Below are 17,144 nucleotides of genomic sequence, written 5' to 3'. Positions count from 1 at the left end.
TTATTATTATTTAAACATATTTGTCTCCTATTTAATAAAAAAAAATCATCATGGGTTGATAAATCTCTTGAAGTGAAGGTAAAAAAGCAATAAGCTTTTAATATAATATTGGTTTTTTTCTTTATTTTTTATAAACAATAAGGAAAATTTGTGAAAATAGATTTTTATAAAAATAAATAAAAATAGTAAATGAGATATTCGAAGAATTAAGTTCGAAAATATGATATACCAAGTAATGTCAAATGTGTGAAACTTGTTTTATTTCAATTCAACTATCATGATTAAAAAAAAAAAGGTAGATGTAACGTGTGAGATCCAGTAAGATGGTTAGAAGATTTTTCAACTTCAAACTTTTTTTTATGGATTCAAGAGTAATTATTGACTCTGACATAACCATTTCAAGCATAGCAATGTTTCAATCCTTGGAATCAACTATACATATATTCTATTAACGTTTATTCAATTAAAAAAGTTGCTCTATCTATCAGCCTATTTTGTGTAACTTTTCGGATCATATCAGCCTAATAAGCCTATTTTTCTATTTATTTTATTGTTAGTCTACTCTAAAACTATTTAAAGTGTGCTAGAAACAATCAGCACCAACACATATATGCTTATTGTGATTTATTATTATTTTTCTAGAACAATCTATAACAGACTAGAAACACGTTAGCGCACATATGCTTGATTATATCAGTCCATTTTGCTTCTTTATAAATAGGATTAGAATGAGGCACCATTCTTAGTATCTCACGCGTTCAAAACAAAACAAAAACTCAACCATATCTGATTTTCTCACTGCTCTCAGTTCATCTTTGTCAACAAGCCATAAATTTTAATCACCTTATATATTTCAATCTTCAACTTATCACTTCAACTTTTTTCATAAGAATTACCTTGAGCTATATCATTGTTGGCGTTGATTTTTCTTTGAGGTATGCATTATTTCTACTAATCTATGTTAATCTTCATTAACTTATCGTTGGATTTGTAATCACTTATATATTTTAAGTTATTACACTTCTATCTTTGTGCAGAAGATAAAAAAACGAATATTATCTTGAGCACTATCGACGTCGCTCATCTTTTTTTCGAAGTAAGCATGTTTTTATCTATTCTAAATATTTTTACAACTATACTAATTAGTTTGGAGCCTAAAGATAATTTAGGTTTGTTCATCGTTTATTAATGATGTCATTGGAAAATATAAGATTTTTCAAGTATCATTTGAAAGCAAAGGGACGGATATAATAGCCACTGCAAAAAAGGTGTTCAATGACACATTAGGTGAAGGATTAAGTGATCGACTTATATCATCTCAAGAGATTCATCCAAAAGCTCCAAAGTCGGATCCAAAGACACAAGTTGAGAGGTAATATAACCATACAATAATTAAAGCCTTTTCAAATATATAATTTCTTAAAATTATCATCGACATGTAGATCGACAACACTCTCAAAAACGTGGTATTAATAGGTATTTTTCTATTTCTGACCTCTATACTAATATTATATCTGCTTCTCTATTAATTTACAACTATTATTATAAATATTGTATTTATGTGTGATTGCAGTGACAAGCATGAAGACAAGACAATAAAAGCAAAGAATGTTTAGCTATGAAGAAATTTTGGTCCACCTTTTTTGTTATATTTTGGCAATTTCATGGCGGAAAAAGTTTATGGATGTGTGTATTATATAAAACAAACTGCTTTATCTTTTGTATGACTATATCTATGTTCATCATTGTAATATAAGAATATAATTTAAACTTATTAGGTAATTAGAACATTTTGTTATTAACTATGGATTATTATTATGATTAGTATATACTATATTATAGATAGTGCATTATTAAAAAATACATCAATTATCCCGCGGTAACGCGCGGGTTTAGCGCTTGTGTTATATAAAACATATACATAATGATAATATACCATAGTAAAAACGTAGTCTGAGTGGTATATAGTGTTGCGCTCCATGCATATGTCTTGAGTTTGAATCCCAAGTTCCACCATAATTTTTTAAGCACAAAACGAAAAAAATGAAATTCGTAAAAACGACACAAAACGCAAAACGACGACATTCGACAAAAAACGATGACAAAACGAAAATTACGCTCTTTGTCGGACGTTGGGGCTCCGGCATCGTCGGCATTTAAAACACGGAATAAAATATAACATTTTGTCTCAATTTAATCGTTTTAATTAAATAACTATTTGAAAAGCTTAATAATGAGGAAAGTTGATCAAGTTTAATTTTATATAATATAAAAATATATGTTAATTAGGCAATTTTAAGTAATATTTTAGTAAAATAGCTAAGGTTTTATGAACTAAGTATTTAAATTCATAATGATAAATATATTCTTTTTTGGCTCCACTTTCAAAAAAATTAATCATCTATTAAACCACACAAACAGAAAAATAAAACATTTAATATCAACAAATCTAATTAAAATAAACTATAGATGGATAAACAAATCCAAACAAAGTAATAAAGTATAAAAAAATTTAGTCATACTTTCAAAAAAATTGGCCAGTGTAGCAAAATAGCCAAAATGAAACTATTAAATTTGTTTTTAGCCTATGTTTGATAATTTTTAGGGATATAGCCAAATCGCTTATATGGCAATAGTTAAGGTATGATTTGCCCTTATTTATTAACAAATTCGTCATTTTCTCTCTCATATTTTTTTCATACATTTTTTTTACATAAAAACTTCAAAAACCTTATCTATCTCATATGAACTCGAAATTGAGTGATTCCAAATCCTACGGATTCGTGACACCGAGATCTTCAAAAATAGATCCTTTGATGAAAAAGGGAAAATAACACATTTATACCCTGTGTTTTAGTGAAATGTCGAGTTTAACCCTCGGTTTTCAAAAATGTCGAGTTCATACCCTCTGTTTAACTAAAATGACGAAATTATACCCTCTGTTTAACTAACATGACGAAATTATACAATCTGTTTAACTAAAATGACGAAATTATACCCTGAAATGAATAACAGCGTCACAAATCTCCATTTCATTGATATTAACTCTTATATAAGAAAAACCAAATCAAATCTAAATCAGTGCCCTAACTTCCAAATTCTCAATTTTGAAATAAAAATAGCATTAAATTGAAATTAAATAATAAAATTCATACCTCCTAAGAAATGACTTCATTCCGTGTTCGAATTGTAACTCTAAATCTTGGATTCTCTGTTCGAACATGCGATTTTGATGACTATCAACTATCGATGTTTACCCATTTGCCTCTTTCTATGTTCTTCACGATTAAGAGATTGTTGTTTATTTTTTAGTTTTTAAATAAATTACATATATGGCGCGAATGAATAAAGTTAATTGGTGTTTATATATAAATATTATAGTCAACGTCAATGAAAAGTCAATAAAAAGAATATTCGTGACACTGTTCAGGGTATAATTTCGTCATTTTAGTTAAACAGATGGTATAATTTCGTCATTTTAGTTAAACAGAGGGTATGAACTCGACATTTTTGAAAATCGAGGGTTAAACTCGACATTTCACTAAAACACATGGTATAAATGTGTTATTTTCCCTATGAAAAATCATGTTTAATACCATAGATGTAGAAAAATCACGTTACTATCTTAAATATGAAAATAACTGAAATTTTTTGAAATTATCGACACAAATATAATTTTTCATCAAACACAATGGGTCTATTTTTTAAGATCTCGACGCCACAAATTTGTAGGATTTGAAATCACTCAATTTTGAGTTCGTATAAGAAAGATACGAATTTTTGAAATTTTTATGCAAAAAAAAAATATTTGAAAAAAAATAGGAGAGAGAAAGTGACGAATATGTTAATAAATAAGGGCAAATCAGACCTTAATTATTGCCATATAAGCCACTTGGCTATATCCCTAAAAATTGTCAAACATAGGCTAGATTCAAAATCACATGTTTAATGTGGCCTAATTAGTTACAAATCTCAAAAAATATAGCATTCAAAATCACCAAACACAAACCTCCAAGTGTCTAGTTTGGAAGGTACTATCTTCTTCATGTGAGGTCTCCTCCAACGTGAAGACATGAGTTTGATACCCCTAAAATTGCGATTTGTTTTTATTTAAAGTTTTAAGAATTTCTCTATAATCTGAGTTTTAATGTTTCATGTAATCAAGTGTACACTATATGTGAATGTAGGGATGATAAATAGCAAAAACAAAAAAAAATCACCATTCATAATCGAAGTAAGCTGACAAAAATATTTAGCAAGGCAATAAACTATCAAAAAATATAATCTCACTTAAAAAAAAGGCGGCATAGCTATTTAACCAATTTTAAACTTGATAAAGAACTGACCAACGTTTCGTTTATTTTGATAAACAAGCCATTTATCGAAATTGACGTATATTTACCAAGATTAACGTATGAAAATGCTAAAGATTGTCATGTAAAATACTATGAGATTAATGATGCCACGTCATTAAATGTAATTAAATTTTAAATATGCTTGAAACGTTGGCTAGATTGCAAATCTAACGTTTCAACTGATCTAGTCCGTGGGATAAATAGATGATCATATGTCAAATAACACAACACGTGAAAATCAAACGTTCAGAATCATTAAACCTAATCGCAATAAGTTGGGCCTGTTTGGTAGTTAACTCAAAAAGTTTTTGTTTTCTATTTTCTAATTTTTGTAGTTGTACTGAAAAATTATTTTGCAGTTGTTTTCAAAAAACTGTTTGGTACAGTTTTCATTTTTGTTTTTGAGAAATTGAAAAAAATGAAAAAACTGTTTGGTAGAGTTTTCATTTTTGTTTTTGAAGGAGAAGGAGGAGAGAAGAGAAATAATTTTTTTTCCAAAAACACATTTTATTTGTTTTCAGATTTCTTTACTCTTTTACAAAACAACTTCAAAATTTTTTGAAAAATTTTGATGAAAATTTTACCAAACACAATTTTCACTTTTTGTTTCCTATTTTTTTATCTCAAAAACTCAAAAACAGTTTTTGAGTTGAGAACCAAACAGCACCTATATATCGACAAGAAAATCCAAATCAGGCAATAAACTGTCAAAAAAATTAATCGCACTTTAAAAAAAAAGTAATCCTCATAATTATCAAAACTAATCAAAATAATATACAAACCGACAAGCAAATCCAAACAAGGCAATAAACCAAAGGGAAATTGCCCTATCTACTACCAAATCACTAACTTTTTCCAATTTCCCACCAAAACCATAATTTGGCCAAAAATGCCACTAATCCCAATGTACAACTACCCTTTTACCCTTCCCTTAAATTTTTCTTACAACCCACACCAACTCTCAGACTCTTTCTTACAACCCGCTCATATCTCACAATCCCTTAATCCCTTCCATGACTCTTTCTCTCTCTCTCTCTTCCTGTCAATCTCTTCCTCTTACTCTCTCTTCTCTCTCTCTCTCTCTATCTCTCTCTCTCTTCGCGTCAGTCTTTTCCCGAGGACCCAAGAAACCCAGGTGCCCGAGGACCAGGTCTCTTTCTCGCACCAACTCTCTAAAACTCGAGGACCCAAACGCCGACGAGGACCCAAAGCCACCAGACCCAAGAAACCCAGGTGCCCGAGGACCAGCTCTCTTTCTCGCACCAACTCTCTAAAACCCGAGGACCCAAACGCCGACGAGACTCAAACTCCAGATTTAGTCCAAGATCAGGTCGCGCACAAGGTTCGTTTCGCTTTTTAGGATATTTTTTGGGATATTGTTTGGGTATGTTAAGAATCTTCAGAGTTCATCAGTTGTTTAGATTTTAGGATACCTTTAGGATATTGTTTGGATGAACTTTGTGGTTAGGATTTTAGGATATTGTTTGGGTAATTTAACTCTACAGAGTTCATCAGTTGTTGACATTAGACGTCAATTGTTGACATCTAATGTCAACAACTGATGAACTCTGTAGAGTTTAGATGTCAATTTGTTGACATTAGATGTCAACAATGGACGTCAATTGTTGACATCTAATGTCAACAACTGATGAACTTTGTAGAGTTTAGATGTCAATTTGTTGACATTAGATGTCAACAATGGACGTCAACTATTGACATCTGATGTCAACAACTAATGAACGTTTTTTACTCTAATATTGTCCAAATTATGCAGAAATGTCAGGAAAACACTCCATTGAATCTCCGGTGACAACCTATGACGACTTCGAGCCCCGAAAGAGAAAATGTTCTAAAAATGAGGTACATTTTGATGCCAATCAAATCAGTTATTATTATGATTGTAGACATTCATACCTATAATTGTAGACAATTACTAAAAGGGATTGTAGTCAATCGATGTTAATAAGGCAAGCGGATCGGAACTCGGTGATGCACAACTCACGGAGTTTCAAATGAGCGAGGTTGAGTACATATGGTACTTGGATACATTTCGTAGTGAGACTGAATCGGGTCCGATCATGTGTCTCGAAAGTGTTATGAAAGAAATCCTCGGAGACGACTGAGAGACTCAGTTGAAGAAAAAAGGAGATTTTATGGAAGTCATGCCCAAGGGGACACGAGTGTTTATGCTGAAAATCCAGAGAGAGGAACTCCTCTACTATAGGAGGATGAGGATTAACAAGAAATGACTCTGCCGATGAATTCCCCACATCATTGGTCTAAACTTCGTGATATTTATGTATGGATTGTTGTATGACTTGAATGCCTGAAACTGCTTAATATGTCTATTTACACTATGTTTTATATATGAACAATCTAGTCATTGACAACAGATGTCTATTTACAACAGATGTTTGACATAAGAGTACATAATCTAGTACATGAACTACAAAAATAGATATAATCTAGGTGATGCACAAACTAGACATAATACAAAAATAGACATAAGAGTACATAATCTAGTACGTGTCTATTATATGAACAAACTAGTACTTAAATAATGTCATAATTTAACCAACCAAAATAAAAAGTTTCTTAATCATCATCCATTTCAATGTCTGAACCCACTTTTGTTGCTATTTTAACCGCCCCGTGTCTGTATAGATCAATTGTGATCTTTTGTCGATACATGGCCATGTCGTCTTGTCGGATTTCCGATAGATCATACCCGTGAGTCAAAAACTCCATGGCCTTTATAACAAACATTCCACAATCGCCGCTGTTTTTAAAAATTTGTAATTAGACATCTTGAATGTTCAATAATATGATATTCTATAATAGCAAGACGTACCCATTATTCTGTTGAGGCATGTTCGTGTAAGTTCCGACTTTGAACTTCGACGAACTTGTGTCTTCAATCCCCAGCCCGTCAAACGCACCAACAGAACAAAGAACTAACGGGAGAAATTCAGCAATTTTTTGTACGTGGGCCGTTACCATTTGTCGGTGATGCTTGTTCCCGGACATCGAGTCGTAGATCATGATAGAACGTTCCCGAATCGTCACAGCTAGAAGAAGCCAATGTGACCTATCTGTGAAGCATACGGGAAGGTAAACTACCCCGACGTCCACCCAGGGAGAAGAATGCTTCAAGGACTTGTTGGTGGCTGTAATGTAGTCATGGATTCGGGACTGGTTTGTCCAATCAAACCTATCTTTATCTTCACAGTTGAGCCATGCTTCGTACCCTTGGATGCAGTAGTTATGAAAGAAACTGTTCATTATTGTGAACGATTCTTTCAACTCACCTGTCATTCTCTTCTTCCTCAGGTAGTACGACACAACATCTACATGCTGCAAAAACAATGAAAAGGTGAGGGATATTAATATAATATAAGATCAATTGTAAAAAAAACATACAACAATAGAAATCAACAATAGATGTCAATTGTTAACATCTAGATGTCAACAATAGACGTCTATTGTTGACATTGATGTCAACTGTTGACGTCTAGATGTCAACAATAGACGTCTATTGTTGACATTGATGTCAACTGTTGACGTCTAGATGTCAACAATAGACGTCTATTGTTGACATTGATGTCAACTGTTGACGTCTAGATGTCAACAATAGACGTCTATTGTTGACATTGATGTCAACTGTTGACGTCTAGATGTCAACAATTGACGTCTATTGTTGACATTGATGTCAACTGTTGACGTCTAGATGTCGACAATAGACGTCAATTGTTGACATCTAGATGTCAACAATTGATGTGTTGACATCTAAATGTCAACAATAGACGTCAACTGTTGACATTGATGTCAACTGTTGACATCTAGATGTCAACAATAGACGTCTATTGTTGACATTGATGTCAACTGTTGACATCTAGATGTCAACAATTGACGTCTATTGTTGACATTGATGTCAACTGTTGACGTCTAGATGTCAACAATTGACGTCTATTGTTGACATTGATGTCAACTGTTGACGTCTAGATGTCAACAATAGACGTCAATTGTTGACATCTAGATGTCAACAATTGATGTGTTGACATCTAAATGTCAACAATTGACGTCTATTGTTGACATTGATGTCAACAATAGACGTCTATTGTTCACATTGATGTCAACTGTTGACATCTAGATGTCAACAATTGACGTCTATTGTTGACATTGATGTCAACTGTTGACATCTAGATGTCAACAATAGACGTCTATTGTTGACATCTATTGTCAACAGACATCAATCTTGTTATATGAAAAGTAAGTAGATAGTAGTAGTCATACCTGATCGCACAACCATTCTTCTTCGGTCCAAAGGGTGTAAAAGAAAGTCTTTGACCTGACTTCTATCTCTGTGAAATCCCATCTCCATGGTAAATGATCTTCCCTTTTCACATACCATAAGCCTTCATCGTGCTTCTTCTTCCTCAAGCCGATCTTAAGCCAAGTCTCCATTACGAGTACGTCCACAAGAGACGTTGAATCGAACTGACCAGTGAGAGGGTTCTTCATCGGGCGATCAATGTTTTTTGTGAACTTCAAGTACGGCCTTGGGATAGGAGTCGGAGTGTATTTCTCCGGAGATCTCGTCATTCGGACAGGTCTTCTCGGTGAATCGTCTATGTTTATCGGAACGATCTCCCATGATTCCCGATTCTCCTTGTCCTTTGTAGCGTTGATCTCATCATCCATATCCCCCAAGGTTTTGCCCTCAGGAACTGAGCCAATGTAAATCAGTTGGCTGTCGTCGTACATCTCTCTCTCAAACTGCTCGCAATCCAATCGTAGAAGGTGCGATCTGGCTTGTGATTCAGTTAGATTTTGGGATGAATCTAACAAGAAATAGGAGTATCAGTTAACAACAATGTCAACAATTATAGTCAATAATTGCATTTATTGACATAATGTACGTACCATCTATTTCTTTTTCTTTCTCGTTTTCTTTTTCTTCTTCTTCTTTTTCTTCTCCTTCTTCTTCTCTTTCTTCTTCTTCTTTTCCTCCTCCTTCTTTTTCTTCTTCTTCTTCTTCTTCTTCTTCTTCTTGTTCTTGGTCTTCTTCCTCCTCTTTGTCCTCTGGTTGATTATCTTTAGAATTCTTGTTGGACAGTTCCAACAATTGATCATTCACACTCTTGGTGAATTCATGAAAACTTTGTCTCATCTCCATCCGGAATAAGCTCCATTCACCCTTCATGTGGTTGACTGTGTCTTCCACATTTTTCAACCGAGCCTGTGTTAAAAAGATGTTAGAAATGTTATTCATACTTGAAGGAAATCAACAAATAGTGCTATAGATAACAACCGAGCCAGTGTTCAATTGACATACCTCAGAATCTTGGCTCAGTCTTGAATGAGCTGTTGTCGACGGATGGGATGTTTGTCCACATGACTCAACCCGTGTCTGTAACAAAATGTCAAAAATTGTTACGAATAATGGACATCTATTGTTGACATTTGTATAGTTGACAAATATCGTATTAAATTGATTAAAAAATAGGGAATGAGAAATTAGTACCATCGGCAGTGGCTTGGTCGTCGTGTTCTTTCTCACGATGTACTCCTCGTCGCCCAGAGGTTTGAATTCCAAATCATCGGATTGGAAATCGATGTGTTGGAATTTGTTGTCAACAACATGTGTCACCGATTTCCACCGACGCATCAGTGGAGATGCCGTCTCTGAAACTTTCTCGCAATACGAGAGAGACGTGAGCACTGGCATTGTTTCAAACGCCCATATCTGTAATGGATACAGAAATGAAGGGAAGTTGATCTTTCCCTTAGAGGCTGACTTCAAGGAGACGTTCTTTATGTACTTCCTGGCACATTCCAAGAAGAACTTCCAGACCACGTTACCCCACGAATGAGAGTTAAATTGGTCTAGGTCTTCTACCAACTTCACGTACGCCCAGTCTGGGATGTTGGTATGCGGTGCGGAAGCGAGAAGAACGTTGATGAGAAAATGGAGAAGCAAGAGCTTCACCCGCTTTGTCGGATTTTGCCAACCCTTGCTCTCTTTGAGCTGCGAGGTTAGGACGGCACGAGTCTTGTATGTCCCGTTGTTGAAGACGCTCGTGAACAATCCGTCTTCAACAATTTCCGTATAGTTGACAGCTTCGTAGTTGTCGACTATACGAAAACCCGTGATCTCTGCGAAATGGTGGATGGTAAAAGCCCGAGGTTCACCCCCGAGCTCAATGAAGATCGCATCCTCACTCGCCTGCCCTTCATACTGACCGACCCTCATCAACAAGTAGTTGATTATCTTTGACGACCTGTTGATCTTTGGAAGCTTCAGAAACTGGCCGAAGCAAGACTCTTGGAAAAGAGCCGTCTCCTCCGCTGTCATGTCAGCGGCTTCTTCAAATTTATCTAGTGAACCATAAAAACTGAAATTATGGTCCACTATTTCCCCTTCGGGGACAAACCTCTCCCATCCCTGAAAACCATTACAAAAAAGAATGAGAAAATCAAAACACAACCTTCAGTTGTTGACATCTATAGGTCAACAATTGATACCAGTTGTTGACCTATATTCAATATTGATGTCAATTGTTGATGGCAATTGTTGACATCTATATTCAATATTCATACCATTTGTTGACGTATAGATGTCAACAACTGACATCAACAGTTGACATCAATGTCAACAATAGACGTCAATTGTTGACATCTAGATGTCAACAGTTGACATCAATGCCAACAATAGACGTCTATTGTTGACATCAATGTCAACAATTAGTTCAAAAACAACAATATTCATTCAACATCAATATCTCTTCAATCAAACCATAACAAAACCGAGATAACCCAAAACTAGTTAACCAAAACTAAACCGAAATTAAATCAAGTCTATCCCCAAATCAATCAAGGTCCATCAATCAACAATAAATCAACCGAAAACCCCCAAACTAACCTGAATATTGGCGGACTTGGGGGGTTGCTCTTCTTCCTCGGCATCAGACGTGACATGCATGGGCTTCACCTTCCCACGCCGAGGTTTCTTCGCCGAACTCTTCACCGGTTTGGGTGAAGTTGTTGTTTTTCTTTTCCGGGACGGTTTGGGTGAAGACGGCGACTCCTCCGGCGCCTTCGTCTTTTTCCGGTGACTCCGTCTAACAACTTCATTTTGTTTTTTCCGGGGTTGTTTGAGTGATTGAAAGTCGTTATCGTCGTCCATTTCCTGGACTGTTTAGGGTTAGGATTTGGGGGTTGGGTGAGAGAGCGAGATCGCGACAGAGGAGAAGTGGGAATGACGACAGTTAGACGGGAAATGAGGAGAACTAGGCGGTTTTAGGAAGAGAAGAGGAGAGAGAGAATTTGAGGAGAAAACGAGGGAGAAATATGAGCGGGAATGGGAATGAGCGAATAAAATGAGTGATATAGGATATGAGGGAGAGTTGGTGTGGGTTGTAAGAAAAATTTAAGTGAATGGTAAAAGGGTAGTTGTACATTTGATTTAGTGGCATTTTTGGCCAAATTATGGTTTTGGTGGGAAATTGGAAAAAGTTATTGTTTTGGTAGTAGTTGTGGCAATTTCCCTAAACCAAAAGCTTTTATTCCCGCTTTTTTTGCCACCTCACCGGAGTTCCAGATCTTTGGTGGCATCCCCTTCTAGCTCGTCCATTGCCGATTAGGAATATGAAAAACTATGCAAAATTATTAATCATCAATTTCACAATTAATATGTATTAAATATTATAAAATTTCTCACGTTGGATGACTGTGAAAGGCAGTAATACTATTATAAATTTATCATGAGAGGTGCTAAGAAGTGACCGTCAAAATAACTTTAAAGATATTAAGAATGCCTTCAATCAATGGTATGGCTTTATATCTAGAGTTGAAACAGAAAGGCAAAAATTCAAGTCCTATATACATCAATTTTATTTTATTTTTTGCTTCGATAAGGTCATTCCATGAATGAATTAATATGATTAAATTCCATCTCTATATCCATGGCCTTTTCAACTCGCTACAAACATGGTCGTTCGCGACTTCGTGCTACCAAAAAAACACATTGACTCGGCAATCAGGAACTAGTTGTCATGCCACGTGTCAATTTCATAGTGGATATGAGCGTTATTTTTAAGTCGTGGACGTCATACATAAAGAACAACTTTGAAACGTGCCTCCCACGTCATGTGGACTTTTTTGTTATAAATATATATTATGCGACCCAAATTATAAAAGAGGAAGCTGGTGTTGGAACGTTGTTTCTACTATCTAGTATTATATCAAGTACAAGCATAATCTTAGTTCTAGTCAACAACTACTTTTTATACGGTAATAGAGCTCTATATTCAAAGGAATATCTAGTGAATTAGTGAAGTTCAGTTATTCGTTGAATAAAAAATATCATAAAAAAAATCTTTTCTATTATTATGAGTTTATGCTTAAATAAATGGGTTTGAGATTAAGTCACGAACCTTGATATATTACTATATTTGGGATGAATAATATAAAATAAAAATGGTGTCATAGCTAAATAGCGAATTAAAATTAATTGATCTTAAAATAATTAAATTTGGTTCAAAATTAGTAAAATAGTTGAAATGTGCAAGTACCAAGTTTCAATAATTTTTTAACTTTATGATTAAATATTTTCCAAGTGACAAATTACTTATATACATCGTAAATGACAGTGTTAACAAATTTTTTAACAACTTAACTTTTATTATATTGCTAAAAAGTTGATATTATGATTATTTTATTTATCAATTAGTTTCAAACTATTTTGTATAATTTTTGACATTCTCCTTCATTGTTATAAATCACCGATGAAGAACATGATTACAGCCTTATTCATGTACACAATTTATGATATTGAATGGAGATTTAAAACCCGCTCATTTAAAACATTTGTTTTCATTGGAAATTTGGTTGATATATATATATATATATATATATATATATATATATAATTTTAAGAATGGCTGATAAATAAGATGAGCTATCAAGAAAGGACTTGAAAATAATGAAAAATGGTGTCATTACATCCGGAGACATTCAGATTTAGAATTGTTTTTAGTAATGTCTTATATAGCAATGTACATTTAATAATAATAAATTTGAGTGGGAGCTTGATATATAACTTGTTTAGATTTAATGTTAAATTTCAATATAGCTATCTAATAATTAAAAAAAGGTTTAAATTAACATGTATTACGAAATAATAAACAAAAATTAAGTTATATTTTTAATATTGAATAATTTTAAGGTATGCATTCCTATTTCAAAAGTGTCTTCTAAATTCCCTTTTAGACTCGTAGCTGTACATATTTCACTTCCTATGATTAGCTTAGCCTAAAAGTACTTGTTTCTTTAACGTTCATATCTTAAAAACCAAAAGGAGCGCCGTTAACTAACGAAGTCCAACGCATTTCTACTACCAATCTCATAAACAAAAATAACTCAAAACAACGGCGTTAACGCGAGATCATTAATGGCGTTTGACGGTTTTGACTAAAAGGTAAAAAGTAACGGTTTTTTCAATACTAAAATGATCATGAAGACGAAACTCGCGGGAATCAATATAAAAGTGGGGTTTTGGGGTTTGGCTTTGGCAATAATCTCAACGGCCAAGCTTCCATTTTCAGTCCAAAAAAAAAAAAAAGCAAAAAATCTGCGCAAAGAAAAAATTTCGTTTTATTTCGATTATTCAAAAAAAAAAAAAATCCTTTCATTTCCTTGCCCAAATAGAATTTGTTACACCACAATCTGACAATAAACCCACCTTGTACAACTCCTTTGTTTTTCTTTTCTTCTTTTCCTTTCTTTTCTTTCTGTCTCTGTGCTTTTTTTGGACCCGGTAAGGAAATCCTCAGATAGACCCAACAAAGCTTGTTGCCTCTTTCTTCTTCCAGGGAAAAAATATCTGTTCTCTTCATTACTTCTTTATCCCACCAAAAAAGTGGTCTAGTGTATTCTGTAAGTTTTTTTTTTTTTTTTTTCATTATGCGTGTTGATTTTTTTTTTAATGCAAATTTGGCTTATTGATTATTTGTGTATTTGACTGGATTCTGTAGGAGCTCTTGTAAGTCTCGTCTGGGTAGTTTTTACAAATTCAGGTACAGTATAACCTAAAACCTCTAATAGTTCTAGTTCTTCTTTTTTTCTTTTTCTTTTTCTTGTCACCAATCAAATTCATTTTCTTGATTTATGTATTGTGGAAAAAACTAAATAAAGATTCAAACTTTTTCCAATACCAAGAAAGCCCAGAACTTTTGTTTCTCTATTTGAAAACTAGTTTGACTTTGACAAGCTCTTTATAATTATTCTAACAAGTTTGAATCTTTTCTGAATATTTTTTTCAAGACTACCCGAATCGAATCGGAAATCTCTGGGCCGGAGAAAATGGAACAATTCCGACAGGTCGGAGAGGTGCTCGGAGGCATGAGGTCTCTGATGGTTTTGCAGCACGAGATTCAGATAAACCGGAGCCAGTGCCGGTTTCTGCTCGAGATCTTCTCTCTCGCCTTCGACACGATCTCCGAGGAGATTCGACAGAACCTGAGGCTCGGAGAGAAGGGCTCGAAGTGGAAAGCCCTCGAGCAGCCTCTGAGGGAGATCCACAGGGTGTTCAGAGAGGGAGAGCTCTACGTGAAGCAGTGTTTGGACTCCAAGGATTGGTGGGGAAAAGCGATGAGCTTCCACCAGAACCGGGACTGCGTCGAGTTCCACATCCACAACCTGTTCGTCCATTTCCCGGCGGTGATCGAGGCCGTCGAGACCGCCGGAGAGATCGCGGGGTTGGACCAGGACGAGATGAGGAAGAAGAGGGTCTTCTTGACTAGGAAGTATGACGACGAGTGGAACGATCCGAGCCTCTTTCGGTGGCGGTTCGGGAAGCAGTATTTGGTCACGAGAGAGGTTCGGGAGAGGCTCGAGAGCGCCTGGAAGGAGGACCGAGCGAGGCTCGTCGAGGCGCTGAGAGAGAGGAGAGATTCGGGTTCGGTCTCGCTGACGAGGAACGAGGCGAGGCTCGTGGATCTGATGCTCGAGAAGCTTGTGGACGAGGGGAAAGTCCTGTTCCCGAGCTCGATTCTGTTGGGCTCGAAGGACTACCAGGTCCGGCGGAGACTGGGAAAAGGAGGGAGCGAGTACAAGGAGATCCAATGGCTCGGAGAGACTTTCGTGTTGAGGCACTTCGTCGGGGAGATTCGGTCTCTGAGCACCGAGATCTCGAGCCTACTCTCGCTCTCCCACCCGAACTTGGTCCAAAACCTCTGCGGGTTCTGCGACGAAGAGAAGAACGAGGGCTTTCTCGTGGTGGAATCGATGAGCCGAGACCTCTCGACGCACATGAGAGAGATCTCCGGGCCGAGGAGGAGGAGAGTTTCGCTGCTCTCGCTCCCGGTCGCGGTCGATCTCATGCTTCAGATCAGCCGAGGCATGGAATATCTCCACTCGCGGAAGATCTTCCACGGAGACTTGAACCCTTCGAACGTCTTCGTCAGAGCGAGGAACAACAACAACAATGCCGGGGAAGAAGAGGGTTACTTGATGGCTAAGGTATCGGGGTTTGGCTTGTCGTCGGTGAAGAAGAAGACGAAGAAGAAGCAGCTCGATTCGCAGAAGGACTCAACGGTCGAGCCCTTCATTTGGCTCGCCCCTGAAGTCCTAGCGGAGCAAGAACAACAAGGCGATAATATTCCTTCTTCTTCTTCTTCTTTGAAGTACTCGGAGAAAGCTGACGTGTACAGCTTCGGGATGATTTGCTTCGAGCTCTTGACGGGGAAAGTCCCGTTCGAGGACGGTCATCTCCGAGGAGAAAAGACGAGCCGGAACATAAGAGCCGGAGAGAGGCCGCTTTTCCCACACCCGTCCCCGCCGAAATACCTCGTCACGTTGACCAGAAAGTGCTGGCAAACCGACCCGGATCTCCGACCCGGATTCTCGTCCGTCTCTCGGATCCTCCGCTACGTCAAGAAATTCCTCTCCTCGAACCCGGACCACCAACAAGTCCTACCCGGGATTCAACCTCCGTCCGTGGATTTCTTCGGGATCGAAGCCAGGTTCTCGAAGAGGGCCTCGGCTGCGGAAAGGTGCTCGGACGCTGCAGAGATTCCGTTCCAGATGTTCTCGTTCAGGGTCCTCGAAAAAGAGAAGACTTGCGCCGCAAGCAAAGAAGGGAACAGCCAGGTGGAGATGCTGAGCGATCCCGGGTCGATCTGCCGGGACGACTCGGGCGACGATGTGGTTTCTCTGACGGACGATCACGTCGCGGCGGTCCCGGTCACCGACGCGAGGTCGGTCTTCTCCGAGGCGGCGGCGAAGAGAGCCTCCAAGAAGTCTCTTGAGTTGAAAGGCAGAAGAGTCTCGGGTTAGTTTTCGCGTGAATTCGCGTAGTCTGTTTTTTTGTTTGTTAATTTATTATTTGTCATGTTAATGAGTTTTAAAATTTGGTTTTCGGTGCTCAATCAGTAACCCCGAAAGCTCAGAGGCCGGCACAATTGCCGCTGAACCCATGCGGTCGGAGCGTGAAGATGAGCGGAAACGGCCAGTTGAAGCCGGCCAGAAATCCGGTGAGACAAGGAGGGCCTAAAAGTTTGGGTCATGTCTCAGAGTAAGACACTTTTTTTTTTAGCTAGGGTAATAGGAGGACAATCTTCCTATAACTTCCTTGTAATTAAATTTTGTAAAAACACTTTTTTGTTGCAATTTTCTATGAATGTTTTGAATTTGATTTTTGTGTGTGAAGATCCTCCTTCCACGCCCAATGATTGTGTTTGATAGTTTATTCCTTTTTTTTCCTTCTAATGTTTATGAGCAAATAGTTCA

General features: G+C 36.6%; 3 protein-coding genes across 3 annotated transcripts; 1 reads left to right on the top strand and 2 right to left on the bottom strand.

Moving 5' to 3' along the window:
- Nucleotides 1-6,950: 6,950 nt before the first annotated feature.
- On the bottom strand, nt 6,951-9,119 carry LOC149405380 (uncharacterized). Its single transcript, XM_089607824.1, has 3 exons — nt 8,649-9,119; nt 7,207-7,709; nt 6,951-7,134 (listed from the first exon to the last, which is right to left on the bottom strand). The coding sequence occupies exons 1-3, from the start codon at nt 9,117-9,119 to the stop codon at nt 6,951-6,953; spliced, it is 1,158 nt and encodes a 385-aa protein (XP_089463950.1).
- Nucleotides 9,120-9,167: 48 nt separating this feature from the next.
- On the bottom strand, nt 9,168-11,900 carry LOC149405379 (uncharacterized). Its single transcript, XM_089607823.1, has 4 exons — nt 11,278-11,900; nt 9,880-10,800; nt 9,691-9,765; nt 9,168-9,594 (listed from the first exon to the last, which is right to left on the bottom strand). The coding sequence occupies exons 1-4, from the start codon at nt 11,539-11,541 to the stop codon at nt 9,232-9,234; spliced, it is 1,623 nt and encodes a 540-aa protein (XP_089463949.1). The 5' UTR covers nt 11,542-11,900; the 3' UTR covers nt 9,168-9,231.
- Nucleotides 11,901-13,693: 1,793 nt separating this feature from the next.
- LOC149405378 (uncharacterized) lies at nt 13,694-17,073 on the top strand. The gene is made up of 3 exons (XM_089630770.1): nt 13,694-14,431; nt 14,679-16,686; nt 16,788-17,073. Exons 2-3 carry the CDS (start codon nt 14,718-14,720, stop codon nt 16,931-16,933), a joined length of 2,115 nt encoding a protein of 704 aa, XP_089486896.1. The 5' UTR covers nt 13,694-14,431; nt 14,679-14,717; the 3' UTR covers nt 16,934-17,073.
- Nucleotides 17,074-17,144: the final 71 nt, after the last annotated feature.

This window comes from Urtica dioica, chromosome 2 (assembly GCF_054948205.1).
Source record: "Urtica dioica subsp. dioica isolate 48M chromosome 2, U.dioica_male_clone48M_v1_H2, whole genome shotgun sequence".
NCBI classification, from domain to species: domain Eukaryota; kingdom Viridiplantae; phylum Streptophyta; class Magnoliopsida; order Rosales; family Urticaceae; genus Urtica; species Urtica dioica.
Note: the sequence above shows the minus strand (reverse complement) of the source record. Positions and strands in the feature narration are given on the sequence as shown.

Excerpts from the sequence above, each read along its gene's own strand:
- LOC149405380 (XM_089607824.1), bottom strand. The coding sequence starts at position 9,119 with ATGTACGACGACAGCCAACTGATTTACATTGGCTCAGTTCCTGAGGGC. Across the intron at positions 7,710-8,648 it reads AAGAATGGTTGTGCGATCAG|CATGTAGATGTTGTGTCGTA; the intron begins GTATGACTACTA and ends TTGTTTTTGCAG. Across the intron at positions 7,135-7,206 it reads ATGCCTCAACAGAATAATGG|CGGCGATTGTGGAATGTTTG; the intron begins GTACGTCTTGCT and ends TTTTAAAAACAG.
- LOC149405379 (XM_089607823.1), bottom strand. The coding sequence starts at position 11,541 with ATGGACGACGATAACGACTTTCAATCACTCAAACAACCCCGGAAAAAA. Across the intron at positions 9,766-9,879 it reads CGACCAAGCCACTGCCGATG|ACACGGGTTGAGTCATGTGG; the intron begins GTACTAATTTCT and ends ATTTTGTTACAG. Across the intron at positions 9,595-9,690 it reads GACTGAGCCAAGATTCTGAG|GCTCGGTTGAAAAATGTGGA; the intron begins GTATGTCAATTG and ends TTTTTAACACAG.
- LOC149405378 (XM_089630770.1), top strand. The coding sequence starts at position 14,718 with ATGGAACAATTCCGACAGGTCGGAGAGGTGCTCGGAGGCATGAGGTCT. Across the intron at positions 16,687-16,787 it reads GAAAGGCAGAAGAGTCTCGG|TAACCCCGAAAGCTCAGAGG; the intron begins GTTAGTTTTCGC and ends GTGCTCAATCAG.